Source organism: Polypterus senegalus, chromosome 4 (assembly GCF_016835505.1).
Source record: "Polypterus senegalus isolate Bchr_013 chromosome 4, ASM1683550v1, whole genome shotgun sequence".
NCBI lineage: Eukaryota > Metazoa > Chordata > Cladistia > Polypteriformes > Polypteridae > Polypterus > Polypterus senegalus.
In genome coordinates, this window is record NC_053157.1 from 163819374 (window position 1) to 163840325 (window position 20952).

At 40.8% G+C, this 20952-nt stretch overlaps 1 protein-coding gene across 2 annotated transcripts in view; it reads left to right on the plus strand.

Moving 5' to 3' along the window:
• Window positions 1–9577, plus strand: part of pi4k2b (phosphatidylinositol 4-kinase type 2 beta) — a 55104-nt gene extending 45527 nt beyond the window's left edge. For both annotated transcript variants that reach the window (XM_039751597.1, XM_039751598.1), the window contains 2 exons: window positions 1447–1506; window positions 8970–9577. In XM_039751597.1, coding sequence (XP_039607531.1) covers window positions 1447–1506; window positions 8970–9143 — 234 coding nt within the window. In that variant the 3' untranslated portion in view covers window positions 9144–9577. The remainder of the gene's footprint in view (window positions 1–1446; window positions 1507–8969) is intronic.
• The last annotated feature ends 11375 nt before the right edge of the window (window positions 9578–20952 follow it).

The window sequence follows — 20952 nt, forward strand, 5'->3', positions numbered from 1 at the left end:
AAAATATGAAAATGCTGCCATGACCAAAGCACTGCCTGTCATTATCTCCTCATTGCCGACCCAGGAGGTGGCAATATTTTTTTAATCTGTTAAAACAGGCCACATTAATTGCAAAAATTAACACATTAACTTTCCCAGGCCTTGTTTAAACCCATATCTCTTTGCGAGTTACATTTATTCATAATAACTAATGTGCATAGAATAGAATAGTGCATTTGTTAAGATGTATGAAGTATATTTTTTCCAGCAGAAATACTGTGAGAACATGTGCAGCTATTAACATAATTAAGCTGGAATATGATTTTCATGAACAAACATGTTGAAGTTCTTATCATGTATGCACAATAAAAGGCGAATCTTGCAAGCATGCATTTGTTGTGCAGAATAGTACTATGTCAGATCAAACAACAAAGGCTTTAAACACAACATCCAGCAATATTAAAAAGGATGCTCATGCAGTTATCATAATGGTTTGATGTTAAAGAGTTTCTGTAGGTGTAGCCAATATGACCTGTGACTTTACCTGAAACAAGGGCCACAGGTGGTGTTGCACCTTTTGCAGAAGGGAGAACAGTATTAAGACTTCAGGATAGCTTAATCTTTATTAATACTCATGTTCTACTTAACTTTTTGATTTGTATGCATTGAACGAAAGAGAAACAACTATTCCAACAATTTATTGTAAATAGAACCATATATTAAATACTTGCCCTGATCTTTCTCATTTCTAAGCTAAGCATTGCCTAAATTCAAAATACCTAATCATTACTTATGTATAAAGAGAGCCAATTTAAACTGACCTTTGCAGGCAGCATTTCATAAATAGCTTTTTTGTTAACTCATTTGCAAGTTTGAATTTATGCATCTTGCTGGTATCTCAGATTAAATGCTATTTAAACAATGTAAACTAGCAGCTATCTAGTTACTCTGATTACACAGTTTAAATACACCACATTCTTGCTTTCTGTATTTTAACTTTACCCCTTGAAAACCTGTACAATATCTCCATGGATCTGGACTATTTGAGATCCTTTTACCAGTTTTGTGATTTAACTCTGGAATCCCTGAAGCGTATTTTTTTGTTGCGCCTGATCTCCGTAAGTTTTCCTAACATACACCAAGCAGCTTGTAGCTTCTTATCACTGTGCTAACAAACCACTTTTGTTTTGCAAATTTGTGGACAATGAAAAAAATCATAAGCTTTAGGGATTCTAGTGTTAAGCAATAGATTAGTATTTATAATAGATGACAAGAGTATAGCACATTATACATTTGTTAATGGTCACCTGTCGAAATATGCATAAATAAGCATATTCCCTTGGATTGTGGATTTTCTAATCTTTTAAGTAATACTATAGTGGTAATCAAGCATTACTTATTTTATATGGCTCAAAATTACATTGACGTGTAAGTTAACAATATATTTTGTTTTTCTTTTTTTATTAGAAGGACAAGGGATTTGACAAAGCTACTTTTGAGAAACAGATGTCTGTGATGAGAGGACAGGTAAATTATATGCTCAGATGTTAACATATACCTTGGGGTGTATGTTTCTTTATTCATCCGTTTTTGTTTACAAACTGTGAACATGCCACACCATGCTTCATCTACTAAGTCAATTGTACTGTTCAATGAAAAAAAAAATATGATGAACTTCCATTTACAGGCTTAAATAACCACTAGCCAACCCACGACGTAGCATACACTGCATAATTATCAATGTGAACAGTCAATGTGGCTCACAGACCAAAGCGAGTGAGGATGTGTTTGGTGACGTGTTGGGGGCGGTCACATGAGCAAGCAGTACGCATGCCTCGAGAGCGAGGGTGGACGCGGGAGGAGGGTGAGAGTTGGCGGGCAGGGCTCTGTCGTGTGTTCTCCATGACGCGGGAGGAGGGTTAGAGTGGGCGGTCGGGGCTCTGTCCTGCGTACCCCATGGTCGGGTGACTTGGTCAATTATATACAGTGGAACCTCGGTTCACGACCATAATTCGTTCCAAAACTCTGGTCAAAAACCGATTTGGTCGGGAACCGAAGTAATTTCCCCCATAGGATTGTATGTTGTGACAGATAGGGGGCGCTATCGCTCCCTTGAACCCCTGTCCACGACTCCAGACAACAGGTAAAAGTCCAAATGATGACTTTTTCTTGCCACAGTGCACAAAGCACCCTCTCCTCCACAATACTCCTACAAATTACAATTCCAAATACAAACCAATCCTCCGACTCCCAGACGCGTTGCCACCCTTCCACCCAGCTCAGCTCCCACAATCCTTTTATATTCTCTGACCCGGAAGTGTTCCCAATCCCCAGTCCATGTGATCTTGTATCACTTCCGGGTCAGGTAAAAAGTCCTTTTCTTCACCCCGGAAGCACATCATTCCCCTTGTCCATGTGACTTGGACGTACTTCCGGGACGTAGGGTAAATAATCGTTGTTCCCCCCCTGCAGCGGCCCCCATGGCATCCAGTGGGGCAGCGTATAAAAACTACAATGTCCGTGATGCCCTGCTGGTCTTCGGGGGACCTCCATACTGCAGGGAGGACTCCACCTGGCGGCTTGGGAATATTGGCCGGGATAAACGGCCGGCCATATACCACAATGTAAATACAATGAATCCATTCCAGACCGTACAAACTGTATGTAAATATATATATTTTTAAGTTTTTAAGCACAAATATAATTAATTATACCATAGAATGCACAGCGTAATAGTAAACTAAATGTAAAAACATTGTAGCGCTATAGTGTGAACTCTTGTAGTGTTAGTTTTCTCTGTTTTTCAAGGTTTTCTCAGTGTTATTCAAACTGCTTGCTAAAAACACTTTTTCTTAATGAGTTTTAAGCACAGGGAAAAAAATGAACATTTGAAAAATCCGTAATTAAATAAACAACCAAGAAAAGTGTGTGTGTGTCTTTCTCTCGTGCGCCTGTGTGTGTGTCTCTCTCTTGCGCCTGTGTGTGTGTGTGTGTCTCTCTCGTGTGCCTGTGTGTGTGTGTCTCACTCTCGTGCGCCTGTGTGTGTGTGTCTCTCTCTCGTGCGCCTGTGTGTGTGTGTGTGTGTCTCTCTCTTGTGCGCCTGTGTGTGTGTGTCTCTCTCGTGCGCCTGTGTGTGTGTGTCTCTCTCTGCGCCTGTGTGTGTGTGTGTCTCTCTCTGTGCCTGTGTGTGTCTCTCTCTCTCTCTCTCTCTCTCGCCTGTGTGTGTGTCTCTCTCGTGGACTGTGGCACAGACGAAAGCGGCTGTGTTTGGTGAGTAGTTGCGTGCGGGCACATGAGCAGCCAGTGCACATGCCTCAAGAGCGACGGTGGACACAGGAGGATGGTTACAGTTGGCGGACGGGGCTCTGTCAAGTGTATCCTATGGTCTAAGAGTTGGCGGGCGGGGCTCTCTGTCTTGCTTGCGCTCATTGTCTTGCGTGCCCTTAGTGAATTATATATATATATATAGATAGATAGATAGATACTTTATTAATCCCAAGAGGAAATTCACATAATCCAGCAGCAGTATACTGATACAAAGAAACAATATTAAATTAAATAGTAATAAAAAAAAATTAAAAAAATTAAAATAAAATTAATGTTAGCATTTACTCCCGGTGGAATTGAAGAGTCGCATAGTGTGGGGAGGAACGATCTCTCAGTCTGTCAGTGGAGCAGGACAGTGACAAAAGTCTGTCACTGAAGCTACTCCTCTGTCTGGAGATGACACTGTTAAGTGGATGCAGTGGATTATTCATGATTGACAGGAGTTTGCTTAGTGCCCGTCTCTCTGCCACAGATGTTAAACTGTCCAACTTTAATCCTACAATAGAGCCTGCCTTCTTAACAAGTTTGTCCAGGCGTGAGGCGTCTTTCATCTTTATGCTGCCACCCCAGCACACCACTGCGTAGAAGAGGGCACTCGCCACAACCGTCTGGTAGAACATCTGCAGCATCTTACTGCAGATGTTGAAGGATGCCAACCTTCTCAGAAAGTATAGTCTGCTCTGACCTTTCTTACATAGAGCATCAGTATTGGCAGTCCAGTCCAATTTGTCATCCAGCTGCACTCCCAGATATTTAAAGGTCTGCACCCTCTGCACACAGTCACCTCTGATGATCACAGGGTCCATGAGGGGCCTGGGCCTCCTAAAATCTACCACCAGCTCCTTGGTCTTGCTGGTGTTAAGGTGTAAGTGGTTTGAGTCGCACCATTTAACAAAGTCTTTGATTAACTTTCTGTACTCCTCCTGCCCACTCCTGATGCAGCCCACAATAGCAGTGTCATCAGCTAACTTTTGCACGTGGCAGGACTCGAGTCATATTGGAAGTCTGATGTATATAGATTGAACAGGACCGGAGAAAGTACAGTCCCCGCGGCGCCCTGTATTGCTGCACACAATGTCAGACCTGCAGTTCCCAAGGCGCATATTGAGGTCTGTCTGTAAGATAGTCCACAATCCATGCCACCAGGTGTGAGTCTACTCCCATCTCAGTCAGCTTGTCTCTAAGGAGCAGAGGTTGGATGGTGTTGAAGGCGCTAGAGAAGTCCAAAACATAATTCTTACAGCACCACTGCCTCTGTCCAGGTGGGAGAGGGATCGTGTAGCATATAGATGATGGCATCCTCCCTCCCACCTTCTCCTGGTATGCGAACTGCAGAGGGTCGAGGGCGTGACGGACCTGTGGCCTCAGGTGGTGAAGCAGCAGCCGCTCCATGGTCTTCATCAGATGTGACGTCAGAGCAACAGGCCGGAAGTCATTCAGCTCACTAGGACGTGATACCTTTGGGACAGGGTGATACAAGATGTTTTCCAAAGCCTTGGGACTCTCCCTGTTCCAGGCTCAGGTTGAAGATGTGCTGTAGAGGACTCCCCAGTTCCAACGCACAGGCCTTCAGCAGTCATGGCGATACACCATCTGGACCGCTGCTTTGCTGGCACAAAGTCTTTTCAGCTCTCTGCTCACATGGGCTGCTGTAATTGTGGGTGGGGATGTCTCACCTATGCTGGTATCAGCAGAAGGATGGTTGGAGGATGCAGTACTCGAGGTGAGAGTGGGTTACTGTGATCAAACCTATTAAAGAAGTTGTTCATTTGGTTTGCTCTCTCCACGTCTGTCTCGATGGCGGCACCCGCTTGAGCTGCAGCCAGTGATAATCTTCATCCCATCCCACACTTCCTTCATGCTGTTGTTCTGCAACTTCTGCTCCAGCTTTCTCCTGTACTGCTCTTTCGCCCTGAGCTGGACTCGAGTTCCTTCTGCACGCTTGAGCTCATGCTGATCACCACCTTTAAAAGCCCTTTTCTTCTGGTTCAAAAGGCCCTTGATGTCACTTGTAACCCATGGCTTGTTGTTAGCATAGCAGCATACTGTTCTTACTGGAACTACAATGTCCATACAGAAGTTGATGTAATCAGTTGTGCATTCAACAGCCTCTTCAATGTTCTCACTATGTGACCCAAGCAATATATCCCAGTCTGTAGTTCCAAAGCAGTCTCTCAGAGCCTGCTCTGCCTCAGGGGACCACTTCCTGAATGAGCGTGTAGTTGTAGGTAGCGCCCTCACTCTTGGTTTGTATTGAGGCTGAAGCAGAACCAGGTTATGATCTGCTTTCCCAAGCGCAGGCAGCGGGGTGGCGCTGTATGCGTCTTTAACGTTTGCATACAGTAGGTCGATAGTCCTGTTTCCCCGAGTGTTACAATCCACATACTGGGAGAAGGCAGGTAATGTTTTGTCCAGCGTTACATGGTTAAAGTCTCCAGCGATTAGCACAAGTGCCTCAGGGTGCTGCGTTTGTAACTTAGCAACTGCGGAATGGATGATGTCACTCGCCATCTCCGCGTTCGCTTGAGGGGGGATGTAAACAATAACAGCAATCACGTGTCCAAACTCTCTGGGCAAGTAATAGGGCGCAGACTTACGGCCAACAGTTCGATGTCCCTGCAGCAAGTGGAGATTTTAACGTTTACATGTCCTGAGTTGCACCACTTTGTATTGACATAGAGAGCGAGTCCTCCTCCTTTCTTCTTTCCGCAGGTACTTGCGTCTCTGTCCGCTCTAACTGTGCTAAACCCGGTAGCTCCACGTTAGCATCTGGGATGGGAGATGTTAGCCACGTTTCACTAAAACACAGCAAGCTGCATTCTCTGTAGGTTCTGACATTTTTCACCAGCACAGCCAGTTCGTCGATCTTATTTGGTAGTGAGTTTACATTTCCCAGGATCACAGAAGGCACTGACGGTTTATAACGCCATTTTCTCTCAAGTTGTCTCATTTAATCTTATCTTTTATCTTTGCACCGCTGCTGCCCCGATATCGTCTTCTTACCTCGTCAGGTAAATAAGGAACCACACCGGCATAAGCATTTCTTCTCAGTGCTTTAAGCTGACTACTTGAATAGGCGATTCTCGGAGTGTAAAAATCCATGTCAAATAGTAAAAAGTGTCCAGGGAGCAATTCCACATAAAAGAAAGTGGTAGAAGTGATCAGTGAAATAGAGAAAAAGGTAAAAAGATAAAATAAAAAGATAGTCATATACGGAGCTGCTGGAAAGGCTGCCACTCGGATGCGGCGCCGGAAGTTATTATGGATTGTTTACAAATATCATAAAACACCATGGGGGTATTTTTCGTACGCGGGTTACTCGTTTAGCCAGATGTAATTGTTGACGATTTGGCATGATCCTGGATCTGTCGGTTTTTCGAAACTCTTGCTGGATGTGTTGTCATAGCAGCAGATCCAAATCCTCAAGCCTGCACGCAGCAGGTTTGTTCTATGTAAACAAGGATTAGCTCACACACTTAATCAGTTTTCGTGCATGGAATTTATTCAGTCATGGCTTTGCCGTTCATGAATGAGCTACCAATTGATATGGGTGCGTAAATTTTAAGAGAATTTCATATAGAGAGGGTTTTGCGCGATTGGCAAGATCCTTTATTGTTTTCCAGAGGAAATTCTTTTCGAAAGATACCGCTTTAGCCGAGGGGGAATATTGTACCTCAAAGATTTATTAGCACCTTATATTTGAAATCAAACTAGACGAAGTCGGGCTCTCACAACCACACAGACAGTATGCATTGCTTTGAGATTTTTTGCAAGTGGCACTTTTTTTATATACTGTAGGTGATGCGGAAAATGTATCTAAAAGTGAAGTTTGCCAGGAAATTCGTAAAGTCTGTTTGTCTCTGAAATATTTCCTTCGGGTTTTCATAGTGTTTTCTGGACACCTGCGTGTGCAGACAATAAAAGAGGTGTTTCATACCATTGCAGGTACACAGGCAAAAACACCCACAGTTCCGTAAAGAATCTCACAATCAGCCTAACATTCTCATTACCCAGGATTTCCAAATGTGATTGGGGCACATGGGACTGATCAGAGTGGAGTTTGATCAAACATTATTTGGAAAATGTACCTCTCCTCCTGATAAATAATCAGACACAGTGTCTTCATCAAATATTTGACCTTCATCAATATCTCGTTGGTCACAGGTTCTAGGGATATGACATTCCCTGCAACTGACCCAACAAAAAAAAATGCCCTCAGAAACAGGGCAATGGGCATTTTTCTGCAGGGGTTAGGTCTGTACCGCGTGGACCTCCACCTGTTTTTTGCTTGTCTGCCTTCTTATTAGCTTTAAAATTAATATATATATTTTTATATTATATATGATTCATGTCAACAATTCTTTAAATAGTTATATACCAATATTTACCAGTTTGAAGTATATTCTTGTATTTCACTTTAACCTGTTCCTATGTTCTCCTTGTGCTCACGTTTGATCTGGAATTATAACATATTAAATAATAATTCATCTGACACATAGGAAATGAAACGCTGCATTCAGTAAGTACAACGCACACTACTTAGCGTTTAATTTGTCAGCCACTTTTTGCCAGCCATCTTTTCTGGTTTGGGCTGCTTTTGCAGTGTTACCCCTTGTGCATATTAAATCTTAAAAGTCTTCATATCCTTCGAATAAAAGGTCCTGCTCCACTTGTGTGGGGGAAAAAAAAGAGCCCATTCTTTCGTCATTTTGTTGCAGCCTATCAAAGACTTTGCTGGTCATGTTTTCTAGACTCCGTATATATGGGCTTTTCATTCAGCACAGGAGCGTGCATTCATCTTGGATGATTAGATCCAGTTAGACTAATCTACTACACAACTGCGTTTGAAAAACTGACTTATCCCAGATGAGCTTCACCGGCATTAATTCATCCAAGATGAGGCATCTAATCTCGGATGATTTAAGCGACATACGGAAAATAACCCCTCTAGACCGTTAAACAAATACATAAAAATCAACATTGATTTTTTTTTTAACATTAAATTCTTAAAATTGAAATGGCTTAATCCCTTGGAGTCAAATGACTTTGGAGAAAATATTATAATGGCAGCCTTTGTCAAATCCACTTCTTGGCTTAACAACAAGTGTTTAGTTGGAAAGAGTTGCTTGTACTTGGAATGGCCACCAGGGGGCATCTGAAACATGAGTAATTTTTCTCCCAACTTGCATTTAATAACTCTGATAGTAAGAAAAATGGAGAAATGTTCAGCATAAGCAGCTCATGAGAAGTTGTAGGTGTCAGTAGTTAGCAAAAAATAGCTGGATGGATTATCATGGTGTAAGAGGTTAAAACTGCAACCCCAGGTGGGATTATGCATGTTTCAACAGCCAATTTACCCTAACAAAGCTTGTAAATCTTAACTAATTTTTCTAAAATAGCATTAAGTTGTGGGTGGTCTGCCTGCCCACAGATGAACTTGGGGGTTTGGTGGGCCTTATTGGCTTATGTTGTTGTTCTCTGAAGCTTGGGGTAGAGAGTCCAAAGCAGGCCTAAGGGTAAATGTATTCTTTTTTGACATTCTATAGTAGGTTCAAATCAGTGTTCAGTTTGAGAAAGTTATAAAAAAAATGATACTGCTTTACTTTGAGTATGATTTAAGATCTGAAGCTTCCAGTTATTTTTCTGCCATTGCTTTATTTTAGATACTCAATCTGATTCAGGCTTTAAAGGATGGTAAGAGTCCTATTCAGCTGGTGCAGATGCCCCGTGTTGTGGTGGAAAGAAGTAGAAGCGGAAGTCAAGGTCGGATTGTCCATCTTGGAAATGCCTTCACACAAACTTTCCACTTCAAGAGGCCCTTTTTCTCCTCTTGGTAGAAATTATGATTTCTTGTACGAGGACAGCTCTTGAAGAGTGTGGTTGAACCTTTTCAGTACTGTACTGCAGATATTTTTTAATGAGAAAGCAATCAATGCATTCTACTGCCAAAAGAACTTGAATAATTAAAGTGTTTCTGAATGTATCAGTAAGTTTACAGGACTTTTCTGTGCAGTGCTCAAACTTCACTATTAATGAAGGCCGCGCTGTAAATATTAATATTGTATTTTTATATTAAAAATGGTGGGATTAATATAAAATGGGGTTCTGTGATGTAATTTATATAGTTCTATCTGAAAAGTGTAAATGATAAATACAACACAAGATTTTGAAAATCACTTTCGTTTGTAAATCTTATTACTTATTGGTGATTTAAAAGTTAAAGACAATTGAACAACAGTCTGATATATTGCAATAAAAAGCTTAACTGCAAGATATAGTTGTATCTTTTTTATGTATTTTGGTGACCTTTGCAATCTAACCCAATGTATATGACATATAAATTGCGTGTTATCTTGTAGAAATATGGGGTTTTGTTGCTCACTACCTGCTATTGAGAAGATTCAAAATTATTCCTGTGGAGTTAAAGAAGAGCACTGTATCCTGTTTGTTTGCTTCCCCACCCACTCATTAATTACTAAATTAAGAATATCCCTTTGCTCTGTTCACGTGATAGCCAGTTTAAGAAATATTTACAGTATGTAGGTTAGTAGTTTTATTACTAACTCTTGTGCCAACTTTGCAAATGGGTAGTGGTTGCCAGAGTGAGCATCATTAGTTCTGTAAATGTTGGATAATACAATTTATATGTGATTTTAAAAATGTTAAGATGAAAGGCAGCCTTGCATTCTTTGAGTTTAAACTATTATGTTGTAGCTGATGCCCATTCATACACTAAGGAGGGCCTACTTATACTCACAGTATAGACTTTCTGCATTGAATGTACAAGTGATTTGCAGTTGTCAAGGACTTTATGGAAGAGTAGCCTAGGAGTAGTCTCGATGCCTTTACCAGTGTGTTAGAAGGCATGAAACGGTGGATGGCCTCTGAGTGAATACATTCTGTGCCGACACCTGCAACAAACCCCCACAAGGTGGCCAAAAAACAATGCAATGCAGCACATTAGCAAACCAGTAGTGTGGTGGATTACAATGTATTTATTTTGAAAATTAGCTTCTTCTGTCTTTGTAAATTGTTGTGTTGCATCAGATTTTCACCACAGCTGTGTGCTGTATGCCATTGCTCTGATGGCAGGCAGGTCAGGGCTCACTAAATTAGGAACCTGATATCCCAGGGCTGTTAACTTTTCCCATCGGGCTATCAAAATGTAACACCATCCTGCCTGATTGGTTACCAGAAATTATTGTCTGAGTGATACCAAATTTCCTCTTTTATTTGCTTTGTCTGCTTTTATGGCTTGTTATTTGAATGGGGGAAAAAAGATTATGGCACACACAGGTTTTTAATTTGTCTGTAGACACATGTATGCCTGTGCGTGTGTGTAATGAGCTTACTTCTCCTCTCTTCTCTTTCACATATGATGTTTGGCAAACACAAATGGTGCACTGCTGCCACCCCCTGTAAAGGAGTGAATCCTCACTTCATTGATTTATTTACAGAGCACATAAAGGGATGCGGGCAAACAAAAAACTCTCTTACAGTTTAGTGTGTGCACGGAAACTTTCCCTTTGCCCTTGTCCCTTTTAAGAGCTCTATAAAGTTTGCAAGCTAATTAAATCATAGCCTGCAAAATTGCTGACGTGTGTTTGTGCAAATTTGAGAAGGAGGCAGTGCATGGATTTATGGTAATATTTCAGCTCTTTTCAGCCAAAACTGACACATTAGAATGAAGATCAGGGAACAGATGAGGAAGGGCAGACACCCACAAAGTGGAAGAATTTGGAAATATCTAACTATTAGGCAAAAAGAAAATGTAGCTTTTTGGGTTCATGGACAAAAGAATGTCCATGGCTGGAACGTAAGATAAACGACACAATGTTCTGCTTGGCATGTCGTCAATTCCTCACAACTTCTGACTCCACAAGCATTTTTGTTACTGGAAGCAGTCATTTTTAGGAAAGCATGACAAATATGCATGCCAAGAAGCATATGAGTGCCCAGTCTGCAGCTTCTTACTTGAAACAAACAGCAATATTAAAGAAAATAATAAAAATGAACAAAGCACAACATGAATGTCCTGACAAAACGTTTCAGAACAGAATACTATGTTGGCAAAAGTGAGTCAGCAAAAGTTAACAGCCTTTGCAAATTTCAACCAGCAAGTGACCTAGATTTTGGTTGTGTTTATCACAATGATCATGAATGCAGAAAATGTATTGGAACAATAGCACAAACGTCAAGCGATCAAATTGAAATGGAAATGCAAGAAAGCAAATTCTTACCGGGTGTTGGTTCATGTCAGGTATTTGAAAGATAATGGTGACATTTCCACTTTCATGATGAAATGTCAGCCAGTGAAGAGCGCAAATGCTGCAGGTGTTCTAAAAGCTACTAGTGAGACAGTGGACACCATGGGTATCAGCGAAGAGACATGGAAGGAGGAAGTAGTGTGTGCAAATTGTGATGGAGATGCAGTGATGATGGGTGAGAAAATGGGAGTAGTTAGGAGACTAAAACAGCGGATACCCCACATCCTAACAATCCACTGTGTGGCACTCAAATTAGAACTAGCAGTACTGGATAGTATGAAAGGTTGTGAATACCTGGTCAGGTTCGAGGATACACTGAAAACTGTCTTTAAGATGTACTATTGTTCCCCAAAGAAGCAAAGACAACTGAGTGAAATAAGTGAACTGCTCAAAGAGAAAGTGGCTCATTTCAGTGGCCTGAAAAGCACTTGGTGGCTGCCATGCATGCTGAAATGTCTAAAGGCTGTAGAAAAACAATACACTCCCACCATTGTGCATAAAGCAAATATGGCAGGAGGAGGTGATGTTAAGTCAGAGGATGCTGTCAAAGCAAAGGGGGTCGTGCAGGAGATGAAGATGAAGAAATGTGTTCACCTCCTACATGTCATGTACTTCAGTGCCATCTTATCCAAGTGCAGTACTGATTTTCAGTATGATAACTTAAATATCATGCAAACAAATCAGTACAGGGTGGTCCAGATCTAATTATGCAGATCCAGATCATCTGGATGACTTTGATTTATGCGGGGACGATTCCAATTGTCATCAGTTCGCACACTTCTCGATGGGTGATTTTGTATGCAATAAACTTAAGTTATAGCGTAATGAAAATTGCATAATTAGATCTGGACCACCCTATAGAGAGCATCACATCACACTTCCTCAGCCTGAGAACAAAACCAGGAGAATACCAGAAAGCCTTGCAAGCAAAGTTCACAGTGAAAGATGATGGTAGCATGTGCTACTGTGGAACTCTGCTCACAAAAAGCCAACAACCTGCTAGAAGAAGTGATGGCACAAAGACACCTTTGGTGCAAAGTTTCAGAAGATTATAGTCAACACGGTTAAGTACACGGTCAGCAGATTTAAAAATCTATCTGAAAAGCCTCTCTCGTTTCAAAGTTTTGGACCCTTCTTCCGCACCCCAGGGAAGATCTGGCAAATTATGGGGATGAAGAGGTGGATTATCTTGTCACACATTTTTCCATTTTACTAAATAAGTAAGAGAAGGAGAAAATTCCACAATAATAGACAGACCTAAAAATGTGGCTTTCAGAGCACCAGAGTATCAAACTAGATTGCTTGAACAGCGATCTTCTGAACTGAGAATCCAGAACACCTCTCTCATATCTTGCTACTGGTAAAATTAATGTGGACACTTAGTCCATCTACAGGCATCTGTGAGAGAGGATTTTCTTGCATGAACCGAGTGAAAACGTCATTCCATACCTCTCTACAGTCTGAAATGCTGAAATGACCTCATGTATCTCTCCATTTGAAACTTTTTGTCCTGACAAGGCAATTAGATCCTGGATGTATTCTGGAAAAGGTTCAAGACACCTGGAACATAACACTCCAGCAAGATGAAAGGGTAGAGAAGTGGAGACTAATGCATAGAAGCCAAGGGAGGAACTGATGAAGCTGTGACCTCCACGTCGAGTGGCACTCTCTCCTCTGTGATTTCAGCTGAGATCTCCGATTGAGAATCGGACACAGACGGATTCATGTTTAAATGCATCCTGTTGTTCATACAAGTTTGAGTTCAGTTAAAACCGAACACATATTTATTTTGACTGATGTTGATGATTGTTACTTGATTGTTGAATAATGTAAAGATGATTGTTGCTATTTGTGTTTGGAAAATGAATGTTTTGATTCATTTCTCGATTGTCTCTAACTTTCTGCATTAAGAAATTCTCTCTTTTATTCAGGCTAGTTAAATTCTTTTCGGGCTACAAAAATCTGAAGAGTGCCTCTCCGAAGGGCTGCCAGGGACTTTGAAATATCGTGAGCCCTGCGGGTCTACCTTGTGAGGATGAAGAAGAAGGCAATGTCAAAATTCCTGATCTTAGAAGGTGTTTATCAGGTTGGTGTGGAGGCCAAGCAGGTCGTCATCAGTATATGAAAAATTGTAAGAGTTGTCACACAGCCCTGGCCTTTGTAGCTTCATCTAGGTATCAATCAACAGCTTAAACCATGACAAACACAACCCAACCCACGATTTGGACATCTGGCTCACAGCTGCCCCAAAACTTGGCTTTGATTCCTCTTCGTAGCCATAAAAGACACAGCAGCACACATCTCTGCACGGCTGAGTGCAAATAGAAAAGAGGTGCATGTTTACTGACATGGACAGAACCACACAGACTTCGACAGCGGCACACCCACAAACTCCCACCAGCACAAAACAAACTGATACACACCATTACAGTCAGACATTGAGAGGGAGCATCAGTTATGACAATACGGCCATGTGAGGCGATTCCTCAAGGGCAGTCTGGCTCGCAGGATCTTCATTGCAGAGGATTTGAACTGCTGGACCAGGCCAAGGGGACGCCCACTTAACAACTGGCTGCACCAGATAGTTGGTCATTTCCAGGGGGTGAGATTGGACCGTATGTCTACCTGAGGGCTTGCCAGATATGCCACCATGTGAAAAACACTTAAGTGAGTAAGGCAGCTGAGTAAAATGAATGAAAATGTGGACGGCCATAGTGATAAGGTCCGATTTGGCAGGGTCATATAATTTTTACACCAGGAGGTGGGGTAAAGTAACTATTCATACCTTGGCTATTTTAGCCCCATCTGAAACACTCAAATGATGGAATTTTGACATGTTGTTTTGCACAGGACTAGTTTAACCTGAGTTTATTTTATAATGAAAGCAAAAGGCTCCTTTCTCTTTACTGAGACGTGAGTGTGTAGTCTATAACAAGTTTCTGACATTAGTGATTCAGACAGGCCTGAAATAACAGGACTCCTCTGGTAATAATTACTTTACCCCATCCCCATCTCCTGGTGTAAAACTAATCCTGTCTGAAGAGGGCTTTACATTATGGGATAGCAAGAGATGATTATAATAAAGACCAACCGAGAATAAGTCCATCTGAGGTACCAAGGATGACTGTTCATGATCAGTAATGGATACCAGACACTGACCAGCAGAGCATATGGCTACGTGACCATCAATACCAGTGAGCCTCAAGCAGCAGTGTTTTCTAGTGTTAGGGTAACTGTTAGCTTTTATTTAGTTTTTTAGTTGTAGTTTCTCAACATTTTTTTATTTCTTTATTTAGTTTTAGTTTTTCACCATTTTCAAATTTTACTTTTTCATTCTTTTTTGTTTGTTTTTATTTTGTTTTATGTGTTCAGCAATTAACTTTTTGTTACATTTTATCAGTTTTGTATTACTTACCAAAAATGTCTTGAAAGCTGCATGTTTAAAAATGTAGTTTTCTTTAAAGTTGTCAATTTGTATATCATCCAACATACCCTATACCCTGACCAAATGTGCAACTGTGTGGTTTTAAATAATATTTAATAAATTTACTGGCATCTGTCTGTGTACTTTTTGGTATTTGAAATTTCATTTTAGAAGCAAAAACGGAAAAACAAAAATGAAAGGAATGTTCAGATTTAGATTTTTGATTAAAGAATAAAATGAGGGAAACTAAGGTATTTTTTAATTGTATGGTAACAAATAGCAGTCGTAAACTTAAAATTACACATCCGGCCATCCATCCATTATCCAACCCGCTATATCCTAACTACAGGGTCATAATTTTCTGAATTTATTTGTGATTCAAATAATGAAAGTGTAATAGCTCAAAAACAACAAAACAGACGCATTTTCGTTATCTGAAACCGGCGGTACTTCTTCTTCTGCGCGATTTTTGACGACACGTGCGAACAGTCCTCCTCACAACACATCAGTCGACGGCCTTGACGTTACATTGGCATCAGCAGAGGATGGACCATTGCGTTGTTTTTCGGAACAGTAAAAGAGTGACACTCCGGGACGAGGACATGACTGCAGAAAAACCGAGTCGCATCTTTCAGGTAAAAATACAAGCTTTGCAAACTTTGCTTCATTGATGTAGCAGTTCGTTTATGAACGTTATTGTTATTACTTACTATGAAATCGTTAACATTTGGTGATTTCATTTACTAACACTAAGTCTGGTAATTTTTATAGTGCTAGCATTTTGAATGTGTGTAAATATGTGGATGGTTGGTCTTTGACATATGTAACACACGTTAAGAAAACTTTCTGTAAATCACGTTTCTCTCCTAACATGTTACATTTGTGCGCACTGTTAATACTCGAAACGTTTACTAGCTATAGTAGCCGGTAAAAGTCAACGAGCAACCATCCAAAATGCTAGCACTGTAAAAATTGCCAGACTTAGTGTTAGTAAATGAAATCACCAAATGTTAGCTGTTTCACAGTAAGTCAGTGTTTTTCAACCATTTCGCTGGAGTGAAACCCTGCGCGAATGGTTACCTAGCTCACGGAACCCTGTGCAATTATCCAGCAGTATGTCCTATATCATTAGGACTTTTTCGGCGGAACCCTTTGGAACTCCGGTTGAAAAACACGGCAGTAAGTAATAACAATAATGTTCATAAAAGAACTGCTACATCAATGAAGCAAAGTTTGCAAAGCTTGTATTTTTACCTGAAAGATGCGACTCAGTTTTTCTGCAGTCATGTCCTCGTCCCGGAGTGTCACTCCTTTACTGTTCCGAAAAACAACGCAATGGTCCATCCTCTGCTGATGCCAATGTAACTTCAAAAATCGTGCAGAAGAACAAGTGCTTCCGGTTTCAGACAACGTAATTGCATCTGTTTTGTTGTTTTTGAGCTATTACACTTTTATTATTTGAATCACAAATAAATCAAGTAAATACGGAAGCATATTAGGGCCACGGTGAAAAAAAAAATACGGACACAGCGAAAAAAAAAAGACTAAATGTCGAGATTAAAGTCGACATGCTGACTTTATTCTCGACATTTCCACTTTATTCTCGCCATTTACGTCGAGATTAAAGTCGACATGCACACTTTATTCTATTGTTTATTTTGTCAGTAGAATGTCGCAAACTAAACATATTAAAATGAATGTTCAATTTACTAGATTTTCTCAAACCCCTTCATTAATTAATGTGGCACATTAAATGCTTTATATTAAGCGTTCCCCGACCCAGTTTTTAATCTCTATGCGCTTCTTAAACTTTTTCTTCTTGCACTGAGAGGCGCAGACAGCGATCGCCGCACATTGACTTCATGATGTTCCTGCTCTAAGAACATTCAGAATACTAAGAGAAATACTTGATATCTTCTTCAAGATGAAATGCATTAAAGCATGTATTAAACATGGGTGGCGGGGGGCACGGTGGCGTGGCTATAGAGCTGCTCCCTTGCATTAAGGGGTCCCCAGTTGTATGTTCAGTGTAGTACAAAGTCCCAAAAACTGGATATATGAATGGGTATCGCACAGGTTTAACTTAAATATTGTGTAAATATTGGGCTTGGTGGGTCGGAGACACGAACACAGGATTAAATGGATGTTCTTCTGAGCGGGCTTTCTTTATTGCATGCGTGCTGTCTCTATCTGACGTACTAAACCTCCAGTTTCTATCCTTGCTTTTTCTTTCTGCACATAACCAATCACCACAAGATAAACGTCTTTGTGAAATTAAAACAAGTTATAAACTTAGACCTCGGAGTTTTCATAACTTTAAATTATTAATGCATGTGGGGGCACGGTGCTTGCTGGGATGGAGTTTTCAGAAATTAAAAAAAAATCTTCATTATACATGCTTAATTATGCCATCCATTCAGGGTTGCGCCCATCCCAGCAAGCATCCTGTGCGAGGCAGGAGTAAATCCTGAATGAGACGCCAACACATCGCAGGGTGAATACGTGCAACATATAAAGTAGCAGGGTCAATAGTACATAACAAAACCCCACATCCTAGATGTCTTTGAAAGGAAACTGAAACACGCCGAGTAGGCCCACCAGAAAAACATGCAAACTCAAGGCAGGGAACACCCGGGACCCCCTTGCTGTTGCGAAGCACTAGTGCAACCACCACGCCAACGTGCCCCCATATGCTTTAATACATTTTAAGTTCTGTACATTTTAAGTTTTGAAAACTCTGGGGTCTAGGTTTATAACTTGTTTTAATTTCACAAAGACGTTTATCGTGTGGTGATTGGTTATGTGCAGAAAGAAAAAACAAGGATTGGAACTGGAAGTTTAGTACGCTAGATAGAGACAGCGCGCACACAGCAAAATCTTCAGTGTTGTTTAGTGTTGTTTTTTCAGAGTTTTTTTTTCCGAGTTAACAAGTGTTGATTCTGGTGTTAATTTGAGAATATCAACACTTGGAGTGTTACACAGTGTTTGCACTCAGTGTTATTTTGGGGAGTAGGTATACATTACACCACCAAAGAGTGGATTTGATTTCCGGCAGTGCAGCAGCACTTCCCCTTTCTTTATTGTGGTCATTACTGAACACACTGCGAGAATGGCCAATAAATTAATGTGAGAATAATACTTATTTTTAACAAACTGATTACTGAAAAATGATTGATTGTCAATCGTTAAATGGTTACAATAACAAGCATATTGCAATTGTATGCTTATAATTGATATATATATATATATATATATATATATATATATATATATATATATATATATACTGCTCAAAAGGATTAAAGGAACAGTTTTTAATCAGAGTATAGCATAAAGTCAATGAAACTTATGGGATATTAATCTGGTCAGTTAAGTAGCAGAGGGGGTTGTTAATCAGTTTCAGCTGCTGTGGTGTTAATGAAATTAACAACAGATGCACTAGAGGGGCAACAATGAGATGACCCCCAAAACAGGAATGGTTTAACAGGTGGAGGCCACTGACATTTTTCCCTCCTCATCTTTTCTGACTGTTTCTTCACTAGTTTTGCATTTGGCTACAGTCAGTGTCACTACTGGTAGCATGAGGCGATACCTGGACCCTACAGAGGTTGCACAGGTAGTCCAACTTCTCCAGGATGGCACATCAATACGTGTCATTGCCAGAAGGTTTGCTGTGTCTCCTGCACAGTCTCAAGGGCATGGAGGAGATTCTAGGAGACAAGCAGTTACTCTAGGAGAGCTGGAGAGGGCCATAGAAGGTCCATAACCCATCAGCAGGACCAGTATCTGCTCCTTTGGGCAAGGAGGAACAGGATGAGCACTGCCAGAGCCCTACAAAATGACCTCCAGCAGGCCACTGGTGTGAATGTCTCTGACCAAACAACCAGAAAGACTTCATGAGGGTGACCCAAGGGCCCCATGTCCTCTAATGGGCCCTGAGCTCACTGCCCAGCAGCATGCAGCTCGATTGGCATTTGCCATAGATTACCAGAATTGGCAGATGCACCACTGGTGCCCTGTGCTTTTTACAGATGAGAGCAGGTTCACCCTGAGCACGTGACAGAAGTGAAAGGGTCTGGAGAAGCCATGGAGAACATTATGCTGCCTGTAACATCATTCAGCATGAGCAGTTTGGTGGTGGGTTAATGATTGTCTGGGGAGGCATATCCATGGAGGGTCACACAGACCTCTACAGGCTTGACAAAGGCACCTTGGCTGCCATTAGGTATCAGGATGAAATCCTTGGACCCATTGTCAGACCCTATGCTGGTACAGTGGCTCCTGGTGCACGACAATTCCTGGCCTCTTGTGGTGAGAGTATGCAGGCAGTTCCTGGAGGATGAAGGAATTGATACCATTGACTGGCCACCACACTTTCCTGACCTAAATCCAATAGAACACCTCTGGGACATTATGTTTTGGTCCATCCAATGCCACCAGGTTGCACCTCAGACTGTCCAGGAGCTCAGTGATGCCCTGGTCCAGATTTGGGAGGAGATCTCCCACAACACCATCTGTCATCTCATTAGAAGCATGCACGATGTTGTCAGGCATGTATACAAGAACACAGGGGCCATACAAAGTGCTGCGTACAATTTTGAGTTGCTGCAATTAAATTTTGGCAAAATGGACTAGCCTGCCACATAATTTTTCACTCTGATTTTTGGGCGTCTTTGAATTCAGGGCTCTGTAGGTTGATCATTTTCATTTCCATCAAGCGATGTGGCATCCTTTCGTTCCTAACACATTACCCAGTCTATATCAGTATAGATATCCAGGAGGATTTCTTTTTCCCATTGAGATCTGATGTGTTTTCAAAGTGTTCCTTTAATTTTTTAGCAGTTTATATATATATATATAATATATATATGGCTGATCTTTTTTCTGTCAGAGATGAATATTTTTCCAAAAAGCTGAATTTTCTAAAAACACACAAATCAATGATTCTGACCAAAATTAACATAAAACGTCTGTGGATGTATGCAGTGTGTTGACACCGCGTGTTAGCTGTCTCCAACTCCGGCGACTAACATCTATTTTCTGAAAGGCACTACAAACAATGGTTTCACACATAGATCAACATAAAACATCTGTTGCATGTTTGCTTCCCGGGTCTTCCCTATGTGGAGAGCGGTTTGAGTAGTGAGAAAAGCGCTGTATAAATGTAAAATAATTAATTAAAAGAATTAAGTCACCGTGAGAAGCAATCTGGATTGTACTGAGCCCCTCGTGTGCCTCATGTGGACAAAGTCGACATCTGCCTTTAACAATCCCCTTTCTCACCATCTTCCACTTAACGACATTAACTCTTCTCCATACAGGTAAAGTGAAGTTACATTTTCGTCTATATTTTATGTATTTATTCTTTTGTGTAAGATTGTATGCGTTATCATTGTTCTAGTATATGATTTTATGCATGAAGTGTGGTTATAAAGGTTTAAATAAGCAGTCATGGGGTTTGGGAGCGGATGAATCAATTTTACATGATTTGGTATGGGGAAAATGGTTTCAGTTTTTAAACAAATCGGTTTCTAAACAGCCTTTAGGAACGAATTTATAATCGAAATCCGAGGTTCCACTGCATTTCCTTATTTATTTCTTTGTGTGTTAAATTAATTATGTACCCATTTACTTATTTCAATGCCGCCGACAAGATACGAAACACACCTTGAAATGTAATTATTCTTAGATTTAGTTGTCTGCGTATTTAATTTTGACCAAAATATGCCTCAATATTAGATATATTTATGCTCTGAAATATATATTGTATGTAGCAGAAACAAAGTTGGAAAATTTAATGACAGTTTAAGTTGCTTTAGCCAATATATTAAACTGTTGTACCGAGATTGTTAAACAACTGCTCTCTCAAAGCTAAGATTGAAGTTCTTTCATGAGGTCTCATCATACTGGTGAAGGTGAATTATCTTCAGGTGAAGAAATATATCAAATTGCAAG